This window comes from Perna viridis, chromosome 6 (assembly GCF_037379345.1).
Source record: "Perna viridis isolate PV_CMFRI_1.1 ecotype Kerala chromosome 6, ASM3737934v1, whole genome shotgun sequence".
NCBI lineage: Eukaryota > Metazoa > Mollusca > Bivalvia > Mytilida > Mytilidae > Perna > Perna viridis.
The window spans coordinates 11,722,495-11,750,051 of record NC_142450.1 but is presented as its reverse complement, the minus strand read 5'-3'; the positions used below and the strand labels follow the sequence as shown (position 1 = coordinate 11,750,051).

The following is a 27,557-nucleotide window of genomic DNA, read 5'->3' as shown; positions in this document are numbered from 1 at the left end:
TCTGAGTTGCTCATTTGCGTTTGTTACTTTGTATGTATGATTTTAGTTAGTTCATGTTCTTTGTTGTGTGTGTCTGTTTTCCATGTCTGGTGTTTGTATTACATTCTTTTGATTACCGCTGTAGCATTGGTTCCCTTGATTATCCTTTTGACTGTGGTCATGTGCATGAAATCTGCAGTGGGATTAAATTTATATGAGAAACAAAAAATACAGATTTATATATATGTACTCTGAAAGTACTTTAATTGATGAATACCAATTTTTGTGGATCAGAGAAGAAACATACGTTTGTGGATTTTTGAATTCATGGTTTTAATGTTTTCAGTATAAACATCAATGGGAATCTCTCATTTGTTGGGAACCAAAAACTGAAAACCACGAAAATTGGTACCCCACGATAAACAGTACTTTCACAGAATATGGTTTATTAAATGTTTACATAATATATCATTAACAAACAACAAAATCAACAAATGTTAGTCAACATAACAGATAATACATAAAACCCCCAAATAAAACATAACACAAAAAACCAGGTTTATAAAACAGGTTCTAAAAACATAAAAATAAATTGATGATGTATAAAGACATGAAATTATTCTCAAAAACTTAAGTAGCAGTCTTTGTAAGAATCATGCAAATTCTTAAATATCAGATACACCCTAAAACAGGTGAAACATTTTTATTTTTATGTTTTTTCTATTTTGAAGTTTATTTTGTGGGTCTTTATAATGAAATGTATAATTATTTATTACAAACTTTCTACTCATTGAAAATTTGAAATTTTCTATTGTGTTTCAGTGTCGTTTACAGGAATATCTCCCTTAATTTTGAATTCTACAGTACATTCTATATATATATCAATATATATATAAAAAGCTACATATAAATTTCTGTTTTAGTTTACAATAACATTTTAAACAAAGTAGCAAAAAAAGAATGCATCATATTTTGCATGATTCTAAGCTGGAGTACTACTCAACCATTGTTTACCACTTAGGATAATCAATATGGGCATATAGAGTAACAAGCAACTTGTAGCCATATGTTGCCTCTTGCCGCAAAAAAGGCTGTAGTGCTAAAGTCCCATATCTCCTGTAAAATTTGTCGAATGAAAAGAGCAGGGCAATATGATCAACTACAAATGGTGACTACCAATCCTACAAAATTTGAACAAAATCTGTCCACACAAAAACCAGTATTTTGGTGTCCCCTTCCACATAGCAGCAAAGGACAAAAAAACAAGTTTCAAAATTATGACAAAAAAGTATGAAGTACACAGAAATTAGTGATAGAGAATTAAGAAAAAAAAGATGGCAACAATATTGTTTACAATGAATCCAAGACCTTCCTTAGAGAATAGAGAAAGATTAGAGATCAAACACAACAATATATTTGCTCTTTTTTTAAAAGATGAATTGCAAATTGGCCTTTTTAAACATATTAAAATGTAAAATATGGTCTAAATGACAATTAGCACTCAAAATACATATTAGCACTTGACACTGGGTACATTAAAGTACTCTATTGTTATTTAATACATGTATACCACATAAACTATTGATAAACTAATAAAAACTGAGCAAAGCTCACTTGTTGATACCCCCTATACTCCTTAGAAACTATATAAGAAACCCAAAAGTCATTCAGATGGTAAAACAAAGTTAGAGGTGCACAATATCATCATGTGATAAAGAATGTGTCAAAGTTTCCTCAAAGTCCATTTAGTGGTTTGAGAGTAGTTTCGAGTATTTTGTGCAGAATACATCATTAAGCATACAAAAAAATGATGATCTGCATTGATTAAAGAGAAAAAACTTACAAGGAAAGCATTAAAATTTATTTTTGAAAAATGGGAGATAACTCTTTAATTTGAGCAAAATTTGGTTGCTTTGTTAGGGAACGTAAAAATCACTTTCTGAGCCATCCACTATGGATTTAAAACAAATTTTGTCCTATTTAAGCTGCATTTGGTAGGATACATTACATTACAAAAAACAAAATCAGTGGGTTCAAATTTACCATGCCACCAACATTATAGGATATGCCTGATTTTTATATTGACAGCCTCTTAAAATAATAACTTATTATCAACTGTAAATGCTATTTCCTGTAAAATTTTACTTTACCTAGTATATAATGGGAGGCCCATCAGAGGACCATTTGGTGCTCTTTTTTAAATTCTTGAATTGTGAGAATTGCAGATAAGCATATGAATTTAAAACTCTTTTGAACCTAATGTAATTTACAACAATCACAAAATAATTTAGAGAAATTTTCCAGTTGAAATCCTCAGAATGAATGAACCTTAGCATGTATATTGAAAATTTCAGTGTGAATCAATCAACATTTTTAAATGCACATTACTAATTAGCATTTGTCTTAGCCTACATGTATATAGCACCATTAGCAAATACATGCAAATGAGAAAATTGCATTTGTTGGTAGATTTCAGATTTATCTGACAAAACACAAATTCTGTTTAGTGATATATAAGCATTACACGGCAGTTAATTTTGAAAATGCTTTCCCTGATCTGATGGGTTTGATCAAAACGAGAAGCAAATAAACCTGAAAGACTTCAACTTTAAAAGTTATTGAACTGTAAAAATTGATTTACTTCATGTTAAAATAAAACGATACAAGCTTTTTAAAATTGAATATTATTTTCAACCCAGGAATTTAACTGAGAAATTGGGAAAGTAAAAAATCAAGATAAAAAAAAAAGGGAAATCCCAATGTTTATCAATGAACCAGTGATACTGTAAAAGTGCATTTCTTCTTAATTACCAGTTTTCATGGTTTGTCAAAATTTCTCTTGTTTGTGGGTTTTTAAATTCATCAATTCCACAAGATCATCAAAGTTTTCAAATGAAATTTTATATTTTATATCGTTGATCAGAACTAAAAAAAAAGACAAACAAAAAACAAAAAAATACAGAAATTAATACCCCATAAACAAAAATCCTTTACAATTAATGTTAGCTTTCACACCTTTAAAACTTATAATACAATAATGGTATAAAATATCTTTGGTACAACTACTACAGAAAATAATCATATGATCTGTCTATTTAGCATGAACCTTCTATCAACATAGAGTCAATAACTTTCCTTCTCAACCAAGCTGAATGAGAATGAAAATGATTGATAGAATCTAAAATACATTTAAAGCTGTCAAAGTATTGTAAAAGTAAACATTTTTTAAGATGCTAATTTTCAGACTGACTTATCTCCCTTTGACTGTTCCCAAAAAAGAGAAAATATACAGTGGATGATCTAAGACAAAATTAAGAATTGTCAATGAAACTATCCAATTTGGAACAACAGTATAGCTCCTGAACAATTTGGCAAAATCTCTGAATAATCTGAAAACCAAAAACAGCAGTGGCAGATCCAGAGAGGGGTGCAGGGGGGTTGGCTCCCCTGGTTTTTTTGGGGAAAAATTGTCAGCTTCATGTGTAAAATGGACAAAAAAAGGCAAATAATGTCCTATCACCCCCTTTTTCAGAGGAACCTTGGCTGGCACCTTTCCTTTTCAAAGTGTCTGGAACTGACCCTGACCAGACACTTTCACAGTCAACATTAATATATTTATAAACCTGGGTAAACTGAACACCTGTCTAAACTAAACCAAATCCAAAGTCCAAAAGGGGTTTGATTAAGGCAGATTAAACTGTATATGATAATCTACACATGAAAATATTGCAAAACATGTTTATCATAAACATGATAAGCATATGTCAAGGACAATCAAATTCATGAAAAAAACTTATAAAAAATCATGGTAATATCATATCAAAGTACAGTTTTTGTATAAATTTGGAAATGTATACTTTCATGTGTTTTTATGTCATGTGAGCACGAAAAACATATAAGTTTATATTACCCTAAGCATTTGTTTAAAAACATTTTTAAACATATGAAAAAATATGTTGCAATTTTTCCTGTATTTCAAAAGTTCTTCCTAAAACAACAAGAAGTTCACAGATTGTAAAGGCAAAAAATTCAATACAAATCAACAAATTTTATAAATGTCTCTTCTTTGATCCTCTTTAAAAGTTCATCTTTGAGTTCTGAGGTAATGGAATGCCAGGAGTAATCTCCGTTTTTGATTTTTGGCAAGGAAGAACTGCTGATTGTCACAAGTGTTGATAGACATGTGCCATTTGCTTTAATTTCAGATACTCCATTGTATTCCACGGATAAAAGTCCCTGAATGACAATTTTTCCACCGATCTTCCCATCTATTTGCGCATCCTGAAATTTATTGATTGAAAAGCAACTTCATGAAAAAGATAAAATTTATAAACTTTAGACAGAAACATCTGATTAGGGGCTGGTTTCATAAAATATTTAAAATTGGGATTTTCCTCAAATCCTTCTTTAATTTTGACCAATCTTGGATTGGTAACTGACAGTCACAACTATCACTCATTTTCATTTTAGGCAAATATTAATTAAAGGTTTTATATCAATTTACTGACGCTATAAATACTTTTTTTCTTTTTTAAACCCCAACAATCAATCAATCAATCTTTTACAGGAGACAGATTTACATAAGTTCTTTCAAAACTTGTTTCTGAATGCTTATTGGAATGTAATGTATACCAGTACTAGTTTGTAGTGCTCATGTAATTATATAATAAATTATTAACCAACTACCCAAAATATGTCAAAACATGTCAAAAACTGACCAATTGATATAAATTCAAACTGGGCTTCTATGTTTTCTTGATTGGATGCTTTTTAAGATGAAAGTTTTGAGGATAAAAATATGTTGGGGCAATTACTTTATTTATATTTTAAATAGAGATGTATAATAAAAAGGTTATAATACAGTTTAGTGTACACAACTCCAAGAACATTTTACTCATCGATATTGTAATCAAAACTTGTATTGGGCTCCTACATGCCTGACTCAACCAATATGGATTTCCAATATAATAAGGACTTGTACAATAGTTTCAATTATCTACTAATGTCTGAATATTAGCTTTAATATGAATTAAAATAATTAATAAAATAATTAATAAAATAATTAATAAATTAATAAAAACTGTCAATACATTACAAAATACAAAAGTGTGCCAATACAGGATTTAGCCATCCAGTACATGATTTAGCTGTCCAATACAGCTTGTACTTGTCCAATACATCATTTTGACCTTGTTAAAATCCATATTGACCTAGTGATGTATTAAACTAGTTAGACAATAAAGGTATAATTGTGTAAGGTTTTCTATATTGGCTGAGTTATTGACCCTAAGCTAGCAATATTGCATTTGGGTTACACCTCAGTCCAATATGGCTAGCCACTGACCATAACTAAGCTAAGCCAATATGGAGATCTTTACCCAATACTGTAAGCATACTAATTTTCGTGGTGTACTATTTTTCACTATTTTTGTGGTAGACAAAAAAGCGTGAAAAATAGTACACAAGAAATTGATTTTTAACACTAAATAACGCATATCAGTTTTTAATCCGCGAAAATTGATACCCACAAATATGCTCAATCGACATAATCCACGAAAATTAGCAACTGTGAAAACTAATACATTTACAGTTATACCATAGTATTGTATGCTTAGGTTTATAGTAAGCTATTACTGTAGTACATAAATTTGCACTAGGCACGACAATGTTACCTTCAGAATATCATAAATAGATGTTCTTGAAGAAGAATCAGCAGGGCCAATGTAGCAAGTTGGTAAATGAGAGCTTCCTTTTGTATTGATGAGTATAGCAATATCTGTTTCTTTAATGATACATACAATCACTGGACGATGTATCAGTTTTTTGTGAGGTACTTGTGATGGTAGGCTACTATGGGGTCGTAATCGAGGAGGCATTCCGTAATATGCATATCCAATGTCTATTAATGGAAATATGTCTTTCGCTCTGAAAGGTTAAAAAAAAATAATAGCGTGGAACCTGTACATGTCTAATCTGAAAGAACACTAAAAAAATTGATTCGTAGATTCGTTAAGGCTAAGATTGACCGTAATGCAAAACATAAGCTTAGGATAGATTTTAATTTTCATATGCATTATTCCGTATTAGGGCAATGACAATTAAACTTATAAAAAAAAAAACTTACATAAAACCAAAAAATGGCTTTCGAAACAAATCACTGACAATTTCAAATGATTGTTTTAAAAACTGTATCGTTTTGTGTAACTGGATTTGGCTATGTTGAACATAATCAAAGACCTATCAAGGGAATCAAGATTCTGGCGGAAATTAAAAGAATGTAATCCATGGACAAATAAAAGACAGAAAAAAAGACAGACAGACACAACACAGAACATGAAATAACAATAATAATACGTACAAAAAAAAAAGTAAATGAGCCAATTCATACGACCCTGTTTTTTTTACTTCAAATGAAATTTGTTTAGAAAATGAATCAATTAGTCTATTGAATATTTGTATAAATAATTACCTCATGTTGTCTGAGAGACGTTGAACTCAAATCAAGATTGAAGTGACAATTTTTATTGTAGGTGAAAATAAAAAAGGGGGAAATATGAAAGATGACAAACCCATTGGTAATAACACATTCAAGACCATGACAGAAGTCCAAGCAAAAAGGTTGACAAACTGAAAAAAAAACATGTGAGAAATGCTCACTAACCCCTACTCTCTCATTTGATAACATGCACCTTTTGACCTCTTAATCAATTTGGATCAAAAGCTTATATAAAAGGTGCACAATAGGAATTTGTAATAAAGATTCTGTGAAAGTTGTAATAAATTTCATGTAGTGGAGTAGAAGTAACAGATACAAATGTAAGAGATTAGTAACCCTGTGTACCCTAATTAATAACTGACAAAGTGAGACCTTCAAATTAATTCGGATCAAAATCAGAAATAGGTGCATTATGGGATTATGTAACTAAGATTCTGTGAAAGTTTCATCAAAATTCGTTCAGTGGAGTAGGAGGAGTACAGGAAAAGAAATGGGTAACACTCTAAGTAATGGTAGGAAGGAGGGCAGGAATGACAGACACCCAAATCATTATATACCTCCCCCAGTCAAATTTGGAGGTATAAAAATATTAAAAAAAAAAAAAGTGATGAATAGCAGAAATGACAAGATAGGTTTAAAATCACAGTCAGAAAAACAATTAAAGTACCAAAGAAACTGACAAAGAAAGTTTACGATTGTTACTTATTCCAGAATACTCTATTGCCGACCAGGGACTTTATATTACATCTAATCCCTGGGTCAACTTTGAATACATTGGCTCTGGTCCATTTCATAGAACTTTTGTTAACACAAGGACCACTAGAACAGGATAATTATGATACAGAATTTTGTATTTAAAAGTACTTTTGCTGACTTAATGAAAGTGGGAGTACTGTGTAAAATCCAGCAAGTAATGGGCACCAAGCAGGCCATCATAGATATTGATTTCGTGCTTGGACAGATTGAATGAACAATTTACCTAAACAAAATAACAATCTACATATATTAAATTTACACTTCTGAATTCAATAAATTTATTTTTTTTATTGAAGAAAACATAAATCCAGAAGAACCTTCTCATTCATTACCCCTAATAATCCAGTCCTTATATTACATTCCCTACCATCACTCACTCCAGGCCTATTCATTACCCCCGGATAATTCAGTCATTATATTACATTTCCTACCATCACTCACTCCAGGCCTATTCATTACCCCCGGATAATTCAGTCATTATATTACATTCCCTACCATCACTCACTCCAGGCCTATTCATTACCCCAAACAATCCGGTCATTATATTACATTCCCTACCATCACTCACTCCAGGCCCATTCATTACCCCGGATAATCCAGTCATTATATTACATTCTCTACCATCACTCACTCAAGGCCCATTCATTACCCCAGATAATCCAGTCATTATACATGTATTACATTTCCTACCATCACTCACTCCAGGCCTATTCATTACCCCAAATAATCCAGTCATTATATTACATTCCCTAACATCACTCACTCCAGGCCTATTCATTACCCCGGATAATCCAGTCATTATATTACATTCCATACCATCACTCACTCCAGGCCTATTCATTACCCCAGATAATCCAGTCATTATATTACATTCCCTACCGTCACTCACTCAAGGCCTATTTATTACCCCGAATAATCCAGTCATTATATTACATTTCCTACAGTCACTCACTCCAGGCCTATTCATTACTCCGAATAATCCAGTCATTATATTACATTCCCTACCGTCACTCACTCCAGGCCTATTCATTACCCCGAATAATCCAGTCATTATATTACATTCCCTACCACCACTCACTCCAGGCCTATTCATTACCCCAAATAATCCAGTCATTATATTACATTCCCTACCATCACTCACTCCAGGCCCATTCATTACCCCTAATAATCCAGTCCTTATATTACATTCCCTACCATCACTCACTCCAGGCCTATAGAGTAGATGAAATTCAAACATGGAGAGGGAGTGGATTATTCAGGTTACTTATTCATCAACAATACCTGATTTTAAGGGAGCCATCTTTCAGATGTTTCCTGTCTATCCACTCTGCCTGCAATGATTCCTTGTCTTGATACTCTAAAGTCTTTAGATCTCCCGCTGTAATTCACATACAAGACAGAATATTAGGTTTTTTACAGAGTGGGCATGGTGAATTAAAAAAGAAAATGATTTTTGGATTGATATATGAAATATGGATGGAAAGTTGCATTGTTTTGCCTTACATTAGAGGAAGGGACATGAAAAAATTGACTTCTATTACACCATCATTCAATCATTGCTGTAGAAACATTTACAAGTGTGGGGTTAAAGTTTCATATTTCTATTTAGATATCAAAATCTCACTACGATAGGATTAATTTTCTGAGATATTCCTGCTAAGTTTTCATGTTCACTGGTGTTTTAATGTTATTGATAATTCTTACCCATAAAATAAATGATTTTTTTTTAAATTAAGGAATGTAACTAAAAAACTTTGGTTAGATTTACGCAGAATAAACCGTGAAGCAGTTTATGTTATGAGTAAGTTGAACCAAAGTTCTTTATACAAGATAATATTGATAGGATAATTAATTGGAAAGAGTGAATAACCAAAATATTATCATGACTACCAAGGAACACCTGATCATGTTTTGGTTAGTGATAATAACCAATTAATTATCCTATTTATTATGTAATTTTTCGTCATAATATATTGATATTTTCAATATGAATTTGGAATTCTGTGATTGGCGGATTGATATCATAGTTGTGATGTTTTGGTGGAAGAAAATGTGAGAGTGAAATTACCGAATTTATTTCACAGTATGAATAACCGAAATTTATTACACCGGGAACATTCAATAAAACACTGCTATCTTTATAATTAAGTCAGATATTAGTTCCTTATGGTTTAATATTTTGGCAAAAACTAATGATAAATTCACATTAGTTTATTCCAATACACAAGCCTTTTTTTTTCCAGATAGGAGTATTTCATTGGTAAAAGTAGTCAGGTTAAAAGGGCGTGATTTAAAGTTCATGACCTTGTTTATTGATCAGGGGATAGGAAAATTTTGTATCCAAGATAAAGTAAAAACCACAGCATCTTTTCTAACAGCAAAAATGGTCGTATTAAATTATTATTCAATGAAAATTTCTGCTTAAACAGTACATGTATGTTATACTGGAAAACCTGTGAGCAATGCACTAAATCAATACCCCCACTCCTCTAATTGATGCACTAAATCAATACCCCCACTCCTGTAATTGATAACATGCACCTTTTCATTTCCTGCACTAAATCAATACCCCCACTGCTCTAATTGATAACATGCACTTTTTCATCTCCTGCACTAAATCAATACCCCCACTCCTGTAATTGATAACATGCACCTTTTCATCTCCTGCACTAAATCAATACCCCCACTCCTATAATTGATAACATGCACCTTTTCATCTCCTGCACTAAATCAATACCTCCACTGCTCTAATTGATAACATGCACCTTTTCATCTCCTGCACTAAATCAATACCCCCACTCCTGTAATTGATAACATGCACCTTTTCATCTCCTGCACTAAATCAATACCTCCACTGCTCTAATTGATAACATGCACCTTTTCATCTCCTGCACTAAATCAATACCCCCACTCCTGTAATTGATAACATGCACCTTTTCATCTCCTGCACTAAATCAATACCTCCACTGCTCTAATTGATAACATGCACCTTTTCATCTCCTGCACTAAATCAATACCCCCACTGCTCTAATTGATAACATGCACCTTTTCATCTCCTGCACTAAATCAATACCCCCACTCCTCTAATTGATAACATGTACCTTTTCATCTCCAAACTGGTTTGGATCAAAATTTAAAATAGGAGGTGCACAATGGGAATAAGTAAGTAAGATTCAGTGAAAGTTGAATTAAATTTCATAAAGTGGTGTGGGAAGAATAAGGATAAGAGATCATATGAGTACCTCTCTGCATAACAGAAGGAATAGATTACAGTTGGAAGGAAGTTTAGATAGATGGATGAACAGTGTTATAAGGGTTGACAAATTTTTTATGTCTGATATTGGAAAATGGTTGTCGGTCATTTTGCAAAATTTGTTGGTCAATGACTGTCATTTTTTACCGTTTCCGGACCCTTGATGAACACCCCTATCACTATATACCACCACTTTGCAAAGTTGGGGTATACAAAAACCCCAAATTTAAATAATTTCCCATTCAATTCACTTCAAATACTGTGATTACTGAAATATGTTTTATTTAATTTCATGCCTAGGAGGTCAATCACTGTCTTAATTTTTTTAAAGGTCAAGTAAAATTATATGTGCATATATTTAAATCTTCGTTCCTTTTCAGAACCTACAAATCACATATTTGGTGATAGATATCAAGTAATTCATAAAATTATTTAAGGATGTATTGTTGACTGAGGCAATTCATATTAAGTAGCACTCCAGCTAAGGATCATGCAAAATGTGATTCATGGGTAAAAAGCCTACATATTTTGTTTGAAATGTCATATTAAACAGAGATTAACATGTGGTTTTTCATATAACCCCTGCTCTTAGGAGATAAAAATTATATAGAATGCACTGTAGATTTCAAAATTAAGGGAGATAACTCTGTCCATTATTTCCTAAGAGCAGGCAGATTTGAACGAATAATTACATATTTCATAGTAAAGACCCATAAAACAACTTAATTACAAAAATAAAAATATGTAGCCTTTTTTTTGGTGTATCACATTTTTCAGATTTTGCATGATTCTTACAAAGACAGCTACTTCAATGATCCCTTTATATCACTAACCAGGAAGATAAATACCACTATCATAATAAACATGGCTTCCTCTAAGTCTGTTAGAAAAGGACAAATCCCTATTGGATGCCAATTATGCGAGACTGGACAGTCTATAAATTGTAAGTGTACAGTCTGTGATCTACTCCTCTGTAATACCTGCAGTCAACACCATCTCAAAATGAAAATTACAAAGGATCACAAAATTATAGACTTGAAGGAAGTGGGACACTATGAACAACAATTAGAATTTTCTAATATTGCATGTGAGAACCACTCAGGTCAGAACTGTTGCTTGTTCTGCAAGCCTTGTGAAACTTTAGTTTGTCCTATATGCATTGCTAAAAAACATAATAGGCATGACTTAATTGAGATCAATGAGGCTTATGAGATAAAGAAGGAAGAATTACAGGAAGAAAGTAAGCAGACAGAGAAAGATTTGGCAAGCATGACTTCTAAGAAAGAACAGCTTAATAACATTCGTAAAAGAGAAACTACAAAATTAGGTAAAATACACGAAGATATCAAAAATCATGGGCAAGTGATTAAAGAAGAAGTTGATAAGTCAACCACACAGCTTCTCCTAAAACTTAAGGCGACTGAGAATAACTTGTTTGAGTCAATAAAAGAAGATGAAGAATCCATTGCTAAGTATGTATCACAAGCTGAGCTTAAACAGAGAAAAGTTGACGAGTTAATGTCCATAGATGCTTCAAAGTTCTTCAAAATGATGGAAGAAATAAAGAAGTTCAAATTATTATCTCCACCAAGCACAAAAGCTTCTTATGATTCAATAGGGGACTTTATTTCAAATGAATTTTTCAATTTGTACATTGGTTATTTAGAAGAAATAGCATTAGAAGGAGCAGAAAGAAAAGATTTTGAAATAAGCCAAGTTGAAGAGTTCACTACTGGTTTAGAAAAGGTATCATTTATGTTACCAGGCAAAACAAATAGATTATGGGTATGTTCAAGTGAAGAGAAGAAACTTATACTTCTAAATCTGGAAAAAGAGACTGACAATAAAATATTCAGCCACAGTGGCATGACAATCTGTGGGATGGCTGCTGTATCAAAAAATGAAATCCTATTATCTCTAGTGGAACCAAAATTATTTACATTGAACAAAAATAATGGGAAAGTTAATTCATTTCCAGCAGTTGATTTGAGTCCATTAAGAGCTTCAGCTCTCCATGTTACCAAAGAAAATGAATTGATTTTAGGGGCTGTTAGTCAGAATTACCCTAAACCAGGTAAAAGAGCTGTTATAGTGATGAGTCTTGATGGCAAAAAGGAGGAAACTTATGAAAATGACAAAAAAAACAAACCAATATTTGCATACCCAAGGAGAATTACAAGCACTGCTAATGGAAACATACATGTTGGAGACTTCGACTTTAAGAATGAAAAGACTGGCAAAATTATTATCTTAGGGCCTAAAGGGGATGTTATTAATGAATACATGGGCAATGGTGACATGGATGACATAAATGCTCCATTTGGACCAAGTGCCTTAGTCACAACTCCATCTGATAATGTGATAGTAGCTAACCTCTACACACATACCCTGCATATTCTGGATAATATAGGTCAGCTATTGACATTATATAGAACCAGAGACATTGGAATTCATTGGCCATACTCTTTTGCAGTTCTGGATAGAGACATCATGTACATAGGATGCTCACCCCAAGATAAAAAAAAATGTAGAGATGCTATATTATACAAAGTGAAAATTTCTGGACAGCTCTTTTAATTTGTTACTTGTGGCATTTATGCATGTAAAGTAATAGTAAACAATCTGATCAAGCAGAATAAGGAAATCTTTACAAGAGTTCTTTCATTAGTTTTTTTTTGGCATACATTCATAAAGGAATAAAATATCATAATCACATAAGAAGTCTAACAATGTTCAAGATCTTTTTAAGTTAGTACTACATATATGTATATTGTATAACTAAAATCCTTTGAAAAGTTAAAGGCCATGCTGGGACTAAAATATGTAGATCCAAAAAGGCAATTTTGGTCTAGCATTTCTTGGTAACCAGACCTTAGATTCATAAAAAAATCTCAAACTAAGTACTCAGTATTTCCTAAAATACTTACTTGTAGATTTTTACTCAAATCTGATTAGCCCAAATTTGACTTGAGGAAAGAATTGAGAAAAGCTCAGTTAAGAATTCGTATAAAATACCACACTAATGAACCATATGACAGTAATTCTCTGAGAAAAAACTTTGAGAAAAATATTCAGGCACTGTAAAACAACTAAAGAAAATATTTGTTCCCCTATTATTTCATTAAACAAAGAGAAAGTCAGGCATTAAAATTCGGCAACTTGTAGATGTGCCATGGAAAGGGGGGGAAGTGGGGGGGGGGGGGGGTGTAGTGTCATAGTCTAAAAAGTTCAATTTCAGATATGTTTGTCAGACATGACAATTATGAGCTTCCATCTGTAAATTTTTGCTGTTGAAATAAAATTATGATCATATTTAAAACATTGCACTAAGAAAAATGAAATGAAGTATACATGTACTTAAAACAGTCATATTGAAAACACTGTTATTTATTTACATGCAATTTATGAATAAAACATCAGGGTCCCTCTCAGGTATCTTAATTACTTCTTTTTTTTTTAGGGAGGGGTTTAATGCAGAATACCAACTGTGAAAGTGATGAGGTCAATTTTAAGAGGCATGAAAACATACATGGGCTCTTCCAATAAGGTATATGTTTAACTGTGTAATATTGTTTCCACTGTGATGAGATTTTAAAGGGGGAGGGTTGTGATCACGCCAAAGTACTTTAACCCCACTTCATTTTTTGCACCTGTCCCAAGAGTAATCAAGGGAACCAAGGTTATAGAGGTAATCAAAAGAATGTAATCCTGGGACAAAGACCAGACATGGAAAACAGACATACACAACAAAGAACATAAAGTAACTAAAATCATACATACAAAGTAACAAAAGCAAATGAGCAACTCAGACTCCACTAAAAACTGGGAGCATGGACCAGGTGCACCAGTAGGGTAAGCGTCTTCTGCTTTTCTAGAAACACCCGCCGAGTTGCTAATAAAAAGTCAAGTCTGGGGTAGACAAACAAGGAAAGGAAAACTATGACCCGTTGAATAAATCAGTTTTCATGGCGCAGATGAGCACAACACAACAATCCATGAGTCCACGACGACAACCACAAAACTTCTGCAGTGATGACTTCAATCTTGTAGCAACATAACCCTGTTCCAGAAGCCTATTTGTAAGGAATTTTAGACCTATGTATGTCTTGTTCCATTTTTACTTTTAGTTTATTTTTATGTTGCTTAAGTCTTTAAGTGCTACTTTTTCGTTGTACATATGTATCATAGTGTTTTGGGGCCAGCTGCAGCCTAACCTGTGGTATGAGGATTTCCTTGTCGTCCATTGAAGAACCATGCGTCACCTTGAGCTGACATGGGGTTGTTGTCTCTTTGACATGTTCACCATTTCCAGTCTTATTATATAGTAGAAGACTAATCCTTATCTGTTACCTGCATCACTAATTTTATTGTGTGCATTTGTTATTATACACCCACTTGAAAAGCAGGAGATATATGGTGATCACGCCGTCCTTCCATTCGTGTCTACCCAGTTCTAATCCTCAACACCTCTCAAACTCCTCAATAGAATTTGATGATACCTTCACACATTCTTTTCAAGATATTACATCATGCCATTGTACACCTTCAACTTTGTTTTTACATCTGAATTTTACTTTTAAAGTTTTCAACATGGTTTCAAGGGAAGGGAGCATCACCAAGTGAGCTTTGCTCAGTTTTTTTTAGTTGTGATTGTGGAATTTCGGTTTTTATTTTAGCTACTTTCAAGAAAAATACTTTTTTTCAAATACTGTCAAGATATAAATATTATGATTTATTGGTAAATATATTTTTCAATTTTTAATTATAACAATTGCCATACATTTGTGTGATTGCTAAAGAAAAAAAATTAAAGAAATGAGCATGCTACCATACCCCACGCCAACATTAAAGGAAGCAAGTTGGAGATTTTCAAAAACTGGTGATGGAAATAAAAACAATTTGGCAACTTTTTAAGAAGTTTCAGTAGTGTGTTTCATAAAACTGATTTCATTGGGGCACAACTCCAAAAAATGTAAGGGTTCAAAATTATCTTGTGCACAAGAAAACATTGTGCCCTTCATACAGACCAAGTTTTGTGAAATTCTGTTTCACAGTTCTTTTAATCCTTTCTTATTTTTATTTAAAAAGAGTTATAATAAACCCAAAGGATACATTTTATGGAAAATTATATGATACACTGTCAGGGTTTATTTGATTATATTTTCAGTAAGAATATTCTTATTGGTTAGAGAAAATTCAATTCATACCAATTAATTTTATTCTATTCGCCATCATTAACCATTGACTGAGAGAATTACAGATTCCAGAAAATTCAAGAAGTTTACATTACCAATGATTTTTCCAGTGAAGTTAAATCTCATCCATGAACCAGATCCAAATTCTACTGATATCAGTGTGACTGGTTCCATTTCTAGACCAGCTTCCTCTTTAACTTCTCTCTTCACAGCTTCCTGTAAAGTTAATATAATGAATATGATCAACTGAAATATCCTAATGCTGAAAATATTCTAATACAGAATTACAGTATGTTGGATTATTTTGGGAGATGTAAAGTTTGGCAATTTTGAGGCACAAAAGTGTGGGTAAAATTTGGGTAAATCAAATTTTAGTGTTTGCTAATTGGTGCTATAAGTACAAATGCTTGCTGAATTTATTTTGACATATTTAGACAGACCGATAAATAAGCCAAACTTAGCATCCTGGAAAAATTACCCGCTACAAGATTTCAATCCCAAAATTTTTTTTCACAATGTTAGGGAAGGTGCAGGCCTTGTACATCTCTCATTTGATCCACAACCCTAAACATATCTAACACAATAAATGTGATATAATATCATTTTTTTAAATAAAATACACCATGATTATCTCCATTTTACCACAGAAGTAAAGCAGCACTCCAGCTAAGAATCATGCAAAATGTGATTCATGGGTAAAAAGCCTACATATTTTTATTTTTGATATTTTGTTTGAAATGTCATAGTAAACAAAAATTAACATGCTGTTTTTCATATAACCTGTTCTCTTAGGAGATGAAAATTATATAGAATGCACTGTAGATTTCAAAATTATGGGAGATAACTCTGTAAATGACGCTGATATACAATACAATCTACTGGATTTTCAATGTTGATTATCTCCTAAAAGCAGGCAGATTTGAATGAATAATTACACATTTCATAGCATAGACCCATAAAACAACTTAATTACAAAATAATAAAAATATGTAGCCTTTTTTGGGGTGTATCACATTTTTCAGATTTTGCATGATTCTTACAAAGACAGCTACTTAAATATTTAGATTGAGTTTGTTTGCTTAGTAAGGATACATCAATAAGTGGTAATTTGAGAAACATTTTTTGTAACATTGAGTGCTGCATCAATGAGTAATGTCCTAAATCTAAGGATATCAAATTTAATTATTGGCCCCTCATATTTTTTTAAATACCAGGCAATAATTTTAAGATTTCAAAATGGCCATTTCCACAGGTATAATGCATTGAATGGCATTAGAATTGAGAGATTTGTATATTATTTTGAATATTAAGTTGTCATCAATATTGATTTGATGTTTGCAAAGACGTATTTTTTTTCATTTTTGCATATAAAGTGGTGTCTATAGTTCATGCTTATTTTGTATTTACAAGTGAAATTATGCGTTTTGATTTTTAGAAACCATGATCAAGACACATACTCATTACTGTAAATATTCATTATTTGTTTGTATTTTGAAATTTTCAAAATTATTATTTACGTAGTATATAAGCAGGGTGAATAAATGAAATTATACAAGAATATGTAGGTACTGGAGAAGCCTATTTATTAAATGCACAATTGAAATCAGGAAATTTGGAACGTGTTCAATTTATCATTCTCAATCTGCTTAAATCATTATCTTATAACAAATCCTGCATGATGTATTTTTTTTTTGTTTGTATTTTATCCTGGCTTTACCAAGGCTGTAGTTAGGGTTATGTATCTCATTTAAATCACCATTTTACAAATTAATAGAGATTGTTGGATTTAAACAGGGTCAATTCCTCTACAGGAAGCAGGTAGCAAACATCACAAATGCTATTATTTTACGATTACATCAATAATGTGTACAATAACTGCATTTAATGCATGTTTTGCATATTGGGCGGATACAGGCATTGTAATGTAGACGTTTTATAATGTCATAAACATTCTTCAGGTTTTCTGTACGAGCTATAGTCAGTGTATATAGGTTTATGGGATACCAACCCTTTGTATTATTCAGATATGAAATAATAATGAGCGGCGAAGTGTTTTAGTATTCGGATGATGGTTGCCTAGAGTCAAAGTTTAGCAAAATATTCAAGATAAGGTGTTAGCAGCAATTGAATTACATCAACGTTCATACTAACTATAAACATCTTATGTTCCTTTGTCAGTAATTTGACCACTGTTCTAGATTCAAGATACGTATACATCCACAATGTCTAAATTGAAAAATATGATATGCCACCCACTGCCTGATTTTTAGACAGAATAGTACTAAACTTGATTTGTGTGTAAAAATTCATTGTTGAAATTGTGGAAAAATAACAATATTGTTTAAGGAAGTAGACCTAGGGTAGGAGACATCACTCTTGAAATCAGTAATATGTTTGTATCATAATCAATTTCACCAAAGCCTATCAAGCTTTCATTTGAAACAGACTGGAATCAATCCAAGTTACTTTGATACTTACATGAGATCGATATAAAATGCTGAATACAAACATTCCAATGATTTGTAAGAGTTGTGTCCCTTACCTTAGGTCTACCTCCTTAACATCTTCCCTTCCAGATTCAGCTGCAATACATGTACTTTACATCCATTATTGATCTGTTCGTGTTAATTTCTCTTGCTTGACATTGTGAAGGGGTTGACCATGTTGTAATTTTTTAAAGTTGATAGGGCTCAAAAAGATAATTTTATTTGATTTATGATACTTTTTTAAACAGTTGCAGCACATGGACTTGTCAAACATGTGCTAAAATTAAATACAAAAATCATGTATATTCATTTTGTAATATTCTAACGTGATTCAAAATATAAAATATAATTTTTTACCAGAGTTCACCAAACAATACACTTGACCCGAATTAGTTCGAATGTCGCTTGTAGAGACTGAAATAAAATCACCTTGAAGTACAGGTATTCAAAATTATATGTAAAGTTTTATTCATTTACCAATATGAATCATGCAGGATATATTTTATTGGTTGAAAGATTAAATGTTCTATCATTTTTTAATATGCTGCTAAGTATTTTTCAGTGTACCAGTATTGAAATTTAACAATAGTTTCATATACTCTTTCTTAAAGAGACTGAAAAAAAATCATTTTCTTTTTAAGGGAGATAACTTAGATTTTACCAACATATTCAATTCAAAATCATTTTTTTACTAAAAAAACATCACATGAAAAGCCATTGGCTATTTAAGAAACAAATTTCATCAAGTCACCTTACTAACATAATATGTGGCCTGATTCTATGGTGGACAGCTGTTTAATTTGTTATCATCTTCAAAATTCTTCATTATTAACAAAACATTTACATTACAAAGATTGATTGATTGATTGATTGTAGGGGTTTAACGCCCAAGCATATGTTACAGAGTGAAACCTGTCTAAACCAAACCTTTTCCGACTGACAAAAGGCAGTGAAAATAATATGAAGAAAACTCAGAATATATCTAGATTTGACAAATTTATGTTTATTCATGGTTCAAATATGACAGGTTTCACTGTACAACCAGTCCAAATAAAGCACTGACTTTGATGCATATCACAAACACATGAATAAGATAATCTCGTATCAAAGAAAAAAGTGCCAATTCTGTCACATACCAACAATTGTTACATTCTATGACTGCAAATGATTTGTTTAAAGGAGCTGTCTTTCGTAATGTGTGAAATTCCATAAAAAAAATTAGCATACACACCAGAAGGCCTTGCTTAGTCATGGCAGGTTGTATAAGTCCACATTTTATTGATAGTACTTACATTCCTTCTATACCCCAAATATTACAATTCAAGCTCTTATTGGTCAAAATTCCGTGCCAAATGAGCAAAAGGGGTTTATCCCATGTCATTGAATTTGTTCATTTCTTCATATTTTGTCTATTTGGGCATTGTCCTTTAGCACCAATTGGATAAAAAAATCATAGTTAAATTGCGCCATTTTTTCATATAGTCTTTTTCCGGCCAGAAAAAGACTACCTTTTGTGTCAAATACATATAAGGAAATTAAATCTCAAAAAGGTAAAAATCAAAAATAAAAAGATAATAAAATAAAGGAAATGAGTTAGAAATGCACGCCTTATTAAAATAACTTTTTTTTTTAAACTTTAACACCACCAGGGAAAGCTGTCGTTCCCAAGCCTGGAAAAAGGAGGAGGGTTTATATTTACATTTTTTAACTAAAATGGAAGTCGTATATTTCTTATATTTTTTTACTTATACTTGCCAAAGAGATGAACAACCAATTATAAAGAGATTTAAAAAAAACTGTGAATAACATACAATAACCACACCACACATCTAATGTAGCACTAAAACATTATCAAATATAAATTTACCTGTATTCTGGTGCAAAAGGATCATTAATTTATCCTTCATTTATTAATTTCGCAATTTAATTACGAAAATCGAAAAGTAAACTGGCACAAAAGAGTTGTGACGCAAAAGGCCTCCTTTTTGGCGCAAAAGGAAAATGCCCATAGATTTTCAGTGATACTATCATAAGTTGTTTATTTTATATATATGTATTCAAGGGTCATTATTTGTGTTATTATCTTAAGCATTCATCATATTCATCATCTGAAATAAGTCTACAAAGTTAAAACATTCTATACATTACCAGGGTATTTTTTTTTTGTGGTTGAGATGGAAGAGGGTTGATGGGACCAAATAGCTGAATCATTCCATTTGTTTATCTCTTGAGTGAGTTTTTGGCAAGCTTTAAATACATGTAAGTATGCAGTATAGGGTCTGAAAAGTGATTTTTTTTAGAAATTTATATAAAATTTTTCCACAGCAGTATACCAACTGCCTCATTTTTTTTATATATGCTAGCCAGTTGATAGTGATACAAGTGACCGAAAATTAGATTTTTCTTCAAAATTCACCATTTATTAGCAAATTCACTTCATTTTTAAATTAATCAATACTTTTTTTTTCAATTTTTTGTCTTAAATGTATTTTTGCATACATGATTCTATATCAGAAAGTAATATACATTTGTACATGTACATGTACTTCTCATAAACTGAATTTATACATGTATATTAACAAATAGATATTGGTCTATTGTTACATGTAATACATTTACGAACAGCAGTTTGGAAAAAACATAGGGTCCAAGAAGAGAGCATATGCCCAAAAAGAGAACTGAAGCAATCTAACAAAGGCAAAGAACTCATCATCAACATTGAAGTATATTCTTCTAATACCATGGAACTTTTAGAACTATAATTATATGGAAATTTATGAATGCTAGAGAAGTTTATGACTATGAGTGCATTTATTTGTTCACTTAAAAGTGCAATTATTCAGAAACAAGACTCTTGATGTTTTTATTCTTGTTGCAATTCTGTTTAGCTATCTACATATTTATATCACTTCATTATCATATGTAATTACTAAGAAAGTACTATAATATGTGGATACAAATTTTCATGGTTTAGGGAAGAAACAAGAGATTGTGGATTCTTGAATTTGTGGTTTTGAGGTTTTCAGTATACACATCAGTGGGATTCTCCTTTCTGTTGGAAACCAAATTTCATGGTTTGACCTACCCAAGAAAACCACGAAAAAAATTGGTATCCCACGAAAAATAGTATTTTCACAGTATTCAGAAAAAACATAGACTCGTGATGTTTTTTTTTCTTGTTGCAATTCTGTTTTGCTATCTAATAAATTTTATACATATTTTTTACTGGTAATAAACATTTAAACTTATCTTTTGTTTTTGTGCAACCACTTACCTGTCTGGTCATTATATTATTATATTAATTTTCCTTAATTTGTTGTGCATAGTTGTTTGTATAACATAGCAAATGGTTAAAAAAATCCATTTGTTTTTACTATAGAATTAAATGATACTGAGATGTTTGGAACATGGCAATCTAGTACAATAAAATGCTTTGCATGGTGCAGCCTGATACAATCACAGAAGTCAAACCCTGAAAAGTTGGGGCAAATGTGGACACACCATTCAAACTTGATACAGCTTTGAATTTTGTATACAAAAAGGTATTTGACCAGAATCAAAGGGGTCACTTTTGGGTCCCTCATTCCTAAATGGTTCTAATCAAAACCTCCAAAATCAATCCCAACCTTCCTTTAGGGAAATGGCGTCTTGTGGTACAATTTAAAAGCAATATATTCCCTTTTACTGAAGTTATTATCCAAAAATCAAATAAAAAAATACTTGTTTCTGACCCCTTCGTGGTCCTATTCTTACTTGGCTCAAGTCACAACCCCTTTTCTCAATCCCAGTCTTCTCTTGATGGTATGGCACCATGTAATACAATTTCAAGGAGATCCATTCACATTTACTCAAGTTATTGTCAAGATATACAGAATATGCCTGTTTCAGACCCCTTTTTTACTCATATTCTGAAAAGGTTTGTCTCAACCCCAAAAATCAATCCCAGCTTTCCTATGATGGTATTTCACCATGTAATTCAATTTCAAAGAAAGTTAAAGTATTGTCTGGCAATAAGGAAAATATTTGTTTCTCCCTCCCCTCCCTTTGGCCCTTAATTTCTAAAACGTTTAGTACAACAATGTTTTAAGCCCCAAAATCAAAACCAGTCTAGTCTGACCATTGTGTAACAATATCATAGACCTTCCTATGCTTTTATAAGAGTTATATAGTTAAATTCTATAAAAAAAATGTTTGTTTTTACATTTAAAACAAGCAAGGTTGGGGTCATAACCCCTTAAACCAATACCAACCTTCCTTTTGTAGTTTGGAACCCTGTTATAAAATATTACAAAATTCAACCTATGTTCAAGTTATTGCGCAGAAAACAATGTGAGTGGATGAGGACAACATGGAAGACTGAAAAATTTAATGAAAGGGCCATAACTAATATCTTGCAAACTTAGTCAAGAAGTCATTGTGGCATGTAAAAAATTCCCAACCAAAAAGTATGTGAACAATTGACAATTCCATTGATATCAAAAAGATCAACAGGTCAAAAAAATATTTACACCAAACAAATTTTCAACTTGGGCAATAGCTACGTTTTTTAGAAAAGCATTGGTAGGACAGAAAAAAATTCAGTAACTTTTGACTTTTTTTCAATATCAACCTGGCCACAATCAGAAATACGTGTTATTAAAATCAGAATATTATTTCCTAATCAATATTTTTTTTATCTTGACAGGGATAAAATTAAAAAAAAAAACAGTGTGCAACTACTTACTAAACCACAAATTTCATAAATTCAGACTTTTTCTTTAAGTTTTGGGCTAAAATTATTATTTTCTGTTTGAAATCACTTGGTAAAGACAAAATCAAACCACAATCCAAATATGAATCCCAGCTTCCCTTTTGAAATTGAAGTATGGCACCTTTTGGTGTAATTTCAAAAAGATTTGTACACTTATAGTCAAGTCATTGTCCAGACACCATGAAAATGCTTGTTTCTGGTCATTTTTGGAACCTCAGTTCCTACACAGTTCAAGTTCAAATTGTAGTTCCCTTACCACTAAAGTTTCATTCTTTTCTACTCTTCCTGCTGGGAGGTACCATGTTCCGTGACATGAGTATTTAGCTTCCTGGATCATCAACACTTGGCCAGCTTCATTGATGACTACAGCTGACACGATGTACCCCATGGTTTCCTTGGTCTTTGGTTGAAATTCTGCAAGAAATTTAAACACAGATTTTTAAATATTCATTGTAAAAACAAACATTTCAACAAAAATACACAAGATACAAATTGCAATATATGAATATTCACTGAAAAAAAGAAGGAAAACACAAATTCTACAAAATCATATTCATGAAAGGGAATTTTTTAGTGTTTAAAATTTGTTCTGCTTGGAAAGATGAACATAGTTTCCTTTTAAAATATTTATACTGACAGTTCTTTTAGTTTAAATTGGATTTTTATCCAAAAATCTACACCAATGTATACAAAATTTAAATGTAAATCAGAGTTTTTCCAGGATTTTGAAAGCTTTAGTCACTTTCACGTGAGAAAATGAGGACCTTTTTAATGGTATATTTTTTTTTAAAGTATAGTAGTATTTGTATTTCAGATATTTCTGAATCATTTGTTATTTACAGCAATTTGTAAAGACATTAAATAAAACTTAAATGTACAAGTACATTGCATATGAATAAAGCACATAATTTTTTCCACTGTCATGCAAGCATGTTTTCCAGAGAATCTAAATAGCATGCCTGAGATTTGATTAAAACAGAAACTCCCAAGCCTTTAAGAATCATCAAAAACAGAAATCCAGAAATGCCACCCTTTGTAGAAACACAAAAATACATCTAGCACAGTGTAGATGTAGAACTGCCTTAACATGCACCAGTGCTACATTGGATAGATATAAATATTTTCAAATAGGTATTTTCCTATTGTCCTATTCTATTTTTAGCACAATTTTCAACTGTACTTTTGGGAACCAGACCGAGTTAATAACAAATTTATGTCATTATTTTTCAGTTATATTTAGTATTGGTCCCTGAGGAATTCATTGATAGCATAAATGATATCTTCAAGATCGTAAATATTACTGACATGCAACTACAAATGTAGTGACACCAGGGTAGTGACAAAATTACCCACATTTGGTTTACACTCAACTTTGATGTACAAAAATAAATGATAAATTACTTTTTATGTCATATTGAGACAAAGTTAATGAGAAGTAAAGGAATTTTCAAAGCAGTAATTGTTACCAGCATTTGAACTTTCACGCTTGAGTGACACCTGTTGAGAGTTGTAATTAGGTTGGGGTAGTTAAATTGTCACTTTCACCACTTGAACCAATGTTGGGCTTACAGCTCTTAATGTTTTTTGTACTTTCAAAGATTTCAGGTGACGAAATGAGACCCAACTATTTTCGTCATTCTGAAAAGTCTTTCTTCATTGGCAAAAATGATGAGCGCTAGAAAAATCAGTGTAAATGATGATAAAAGGAAAAACTTATGACTTGAAATAAACTAATTGTAATCTGCGATACCCACATATTTTGAATCATGTTATATCCTTTTTGTCAATTATTCTTTATGCTGATATGACTAATAATTAACCAATTATGACACTATAGCATGCAAATGCTATTTAATCACCACGCCATTATAAAGACGGAGGTTTGGCATGCTGTAAAACCTACATTGTAAATTTAACCCACCATTTCGTTTGAAATGCCTGTACCAATTCAGAACTACTGCGGTACCAGCTGTTCTGGAGGTGCAATATCTATTATGTCAGATTTGTTTTGGACTTGACATGATTATGGATCAGATTAGTGTTCGGTAATTTTGTTGTTACCCTTAATTATTCACGGATCAAGTGTTCTAACTTTGTTGGTTGGGCAAATCTAGAGTAAAACCTACTTGATTTATCAAGGCCAATATCGACCTCTGATACAGACACAACACCCCCATTCATCAGTCTCATTATATCTTCCTCCAGCTCATCCATTTTGTGTTTAGTTAGTCAGCTCTATAGTTGAGATTGGTGATAGTTTATCCTTATGTCATGGTTGGTATATGTATGACTTTAATAATGTCACTATCTTTTTCTGACTAACATAACACTAACAAACTGAAAACAGAGAATGTAGTAATCATTACTTTTAAGAACAAGTAGTATGTGGTCTTATTGTCAAATTGTGGTCACATAAGTGGTGATAAAGTACTCATGCACAGAATCTAGCAATTTCAAATGAGAAATCATTATATGAACTTCACTAAAGCAGTTTCCAGAATCTTGAAAACAAATTATTTTATACAATTAAATGTAGATCTGGCAGTCAAAATCAGAATGAAATTTTATTATGTTTTTTTTTTTTTTTTTTTTAAATTTAGAGATAAGTACAACTTCTCTAGTTTAAGAATAAGTATTTGTAAGAATCAGGCAAAATGGGAAAAATCAGAAATATGAATGTCAAAACCCCACGGATCTGACTACGTAATATCACTCATGGATACTTCCTCTATTTGAAAAGACTATTATTTGATCTCTGCATCACTGACTTTGCGCAGAAATTTTTCAATAGAATGTTAGAAAAATGAGGTTTTTGACAGTTATCTGCCCTTGAAATGTTCATTTTCAGTGCATTTCAATGAAATTATAACACAACGGTCCAGCATAATATGGAAAATCTTGTCCATATTCCTTGATTCTGATGGTGCAAATAATCAAATTACCTATCAAAATGATGGGTTTTTTATACCATGTTTCACCGACTGTCTGATTCTTACAAGGACTGACACTTAAAAGACTTAAGACATGATTTGAATTTGGACAGATATGCCATGCAACATGATCCACTAGCTCCTGTCTTTGAGTAGGCGATGATGATCAACCATGGTACATTTGACATATATGTTGACATGTACAAATATGCTCTGCTGGTACACTACTGTAAACACAAATTTTAATTTCTCCACTCTCAACAGTGGAGATACTATGATTATAGTCACAGTGGAGTCACCATTTCAAATATTGTATGTAGTTTACCACTCCTGTCTTTATACAAATGCATGTTTTATGGTTCTAGCAGTTTATATAATAACATTTCTCAGTCATGGATAGAAAAGAATATTGAAAAGTAATGAAATGTAGTAATTATATCCTAGATTTTACTTTCATGGAGTTACATTGGAGGACATGAGTGACTCCACTGTGAAGGATGGAGGAATTAAAATTTTGGTTGACAGTAGACTGAGTAGTGTAAGAGATATAACAGATAATTTCTAACTACATCATGTACATAAACACAACTTAGTCTAAGATGGACAGTGATTGTCACAAACATAAGAAGAATAGATGTCTGATTTATTTTTGAATTTTGAAGGGCATAAGGAATAAACCTGTCGAGAATTTACTATCAGACAATGTGGAGCCAGTTATGCATATCTGTTCAACAGTTGTAAGAAGACAGGAAAATAAGTTAGTAAATCAGCTCTGACTCGTCTATTTTAAAACATAGTTAACGAGCTGTGGAGTTAATACATCTCGTTCTTTGTCTCATGAAAATACCTTTAAAATAATGGTTAATTAATGCTTTTTTTTTACTTGATAACCAATGTCAACTACTTTGTTGCGAAGTGAAACTTAACCGGAAGTACACTGACGCAGGGAACAAAAAAAAACAATTTCGGAAAGGGAAGTACTTTTCCGGCATTATGAATTTCTGATAATTAATGATTTTCGTGTGGAAACTGATATTAGTTGAAACATTCACGGAGCCTGTATTTAAGAGTAATTGTCACTACAGAACATTGCCGTTTATTAGCTAATTTTCTCAAATTTCTTTGTTGAAAATTGGGTAACTTTGCTAAAGGTGTATGTAAAAACCACTGGATGGATTTTGATGAGTGTCCCAAACTAAAGATAAAATATTGGAGAATATACTTTATTTATTTAAGTATGGTTCTGCCTAAAAGCCAGGGAGGGGGTGATCCATCGTATCTTAATATAATCAATAAAACTGTATAAATACATTTTTAGGTCCTAAAAACAACTCTTTCTAGTTTCATGCCCTTGGATTTGCTACTTATCGTGAAATATTTTTTTGACTGGTTATAGTGTAAAAATTCTGGCGCAAAGTTTTCCTGTACCTTTTCTGTAGTTGAACGTATCTAAGTGTTATTCCAGTGGGTAACTTTCATTTGCACTTTTATTTTTGAATATTATAGTTTCTATAAGGCCTACTGAAGGATTTCTAATCATAAAATATTTGGGATCTTCTATATATCTTGAAATATTTTTTGACTAGTTATAGTATAAAAATTCTGGCGGGAAATGTCTCCGAACTTTTTCTGTAAAGAACATGTCAAAATTTTGAGTTTTAATATCTCCAGTAGACTACTTTTATTTGCACTTGTATTTCCTGATACAGTTT

General features: G+C 31.8%; 2 protein-coding genes across 8 annotated transcripts; one reads left to right on the top strand and one right to left on the bottom strand.

Moving 5' to 3' along the window:
- Positions 1 to 208: 208 nt before the first annotated feature.
- LOC148613664 (8-oxo-dGDP phosphatase NUDT18-like) lies at positions 209 to 26,794 on the bottom strand. Its single transcript, XM_088587137.1, has 7 exons — positions 26,693 to 26,794; positions 25,042 to 25,252; positions 23,172 to 23,329; positions 15,775 to 15,895; positions 8,513 to 8,609; positions 5,652 to 5,904; positions 209 to 4,260 (listed from the first exon to the last, which is right to left on the bottom strand). Exons 2-7 carry the CDS (start codon positions 25,127 to 25,129, stop codon positions 4,009 to 4,011), a joined length of 969 nt encoding a protein of 322 aa, XP_088443263.1. The 5' UTR covers positions 25,130 to 25,252; positions 26,693 to 26,794; the 3' UTR covers positions 209 to 4,008.
- LOC148613665 (uncharacterized) lies at positions 11,306 to 21,413 on the top strand. 7 transcript variants are annotated; one of them, XR_015923420.1, is made up of 3 exons: positions 11,306 to 13,011; positions 13,945 to 20,424; positions 20,794 to 21,413. XR_015923420.1 is itself a non-coding variant. In XM_088587136.1 (3 exons), exons 1-2 carry the CDS (start codon positions 11,349 to 11,351, stop codon positions 14,028 to 14,030), a joined length of 1,749 nt encoding a protein of 582 aa, XP_088443262.1. In that variant the 5' UTR covers positions 11,306 to 11,348; the 3' UTR covers position 14,031; positions 20,794 to 21,413. The 7 variants fall into 7 exon arrangements, 3 of the variants coding, with proteins under 3 accessions (XP_088443262.1, XP_088443261.1, XP_088443260.1); XR_015923419.1 differs by having other exon boundaries at positions 20,791 to 21,413; XM_088587136.1 differs by having other exon boundaries at positions 13,945 to 14,031.
- Positions 26,795 to 27,557: the final 763 nt, after the last annotated feature.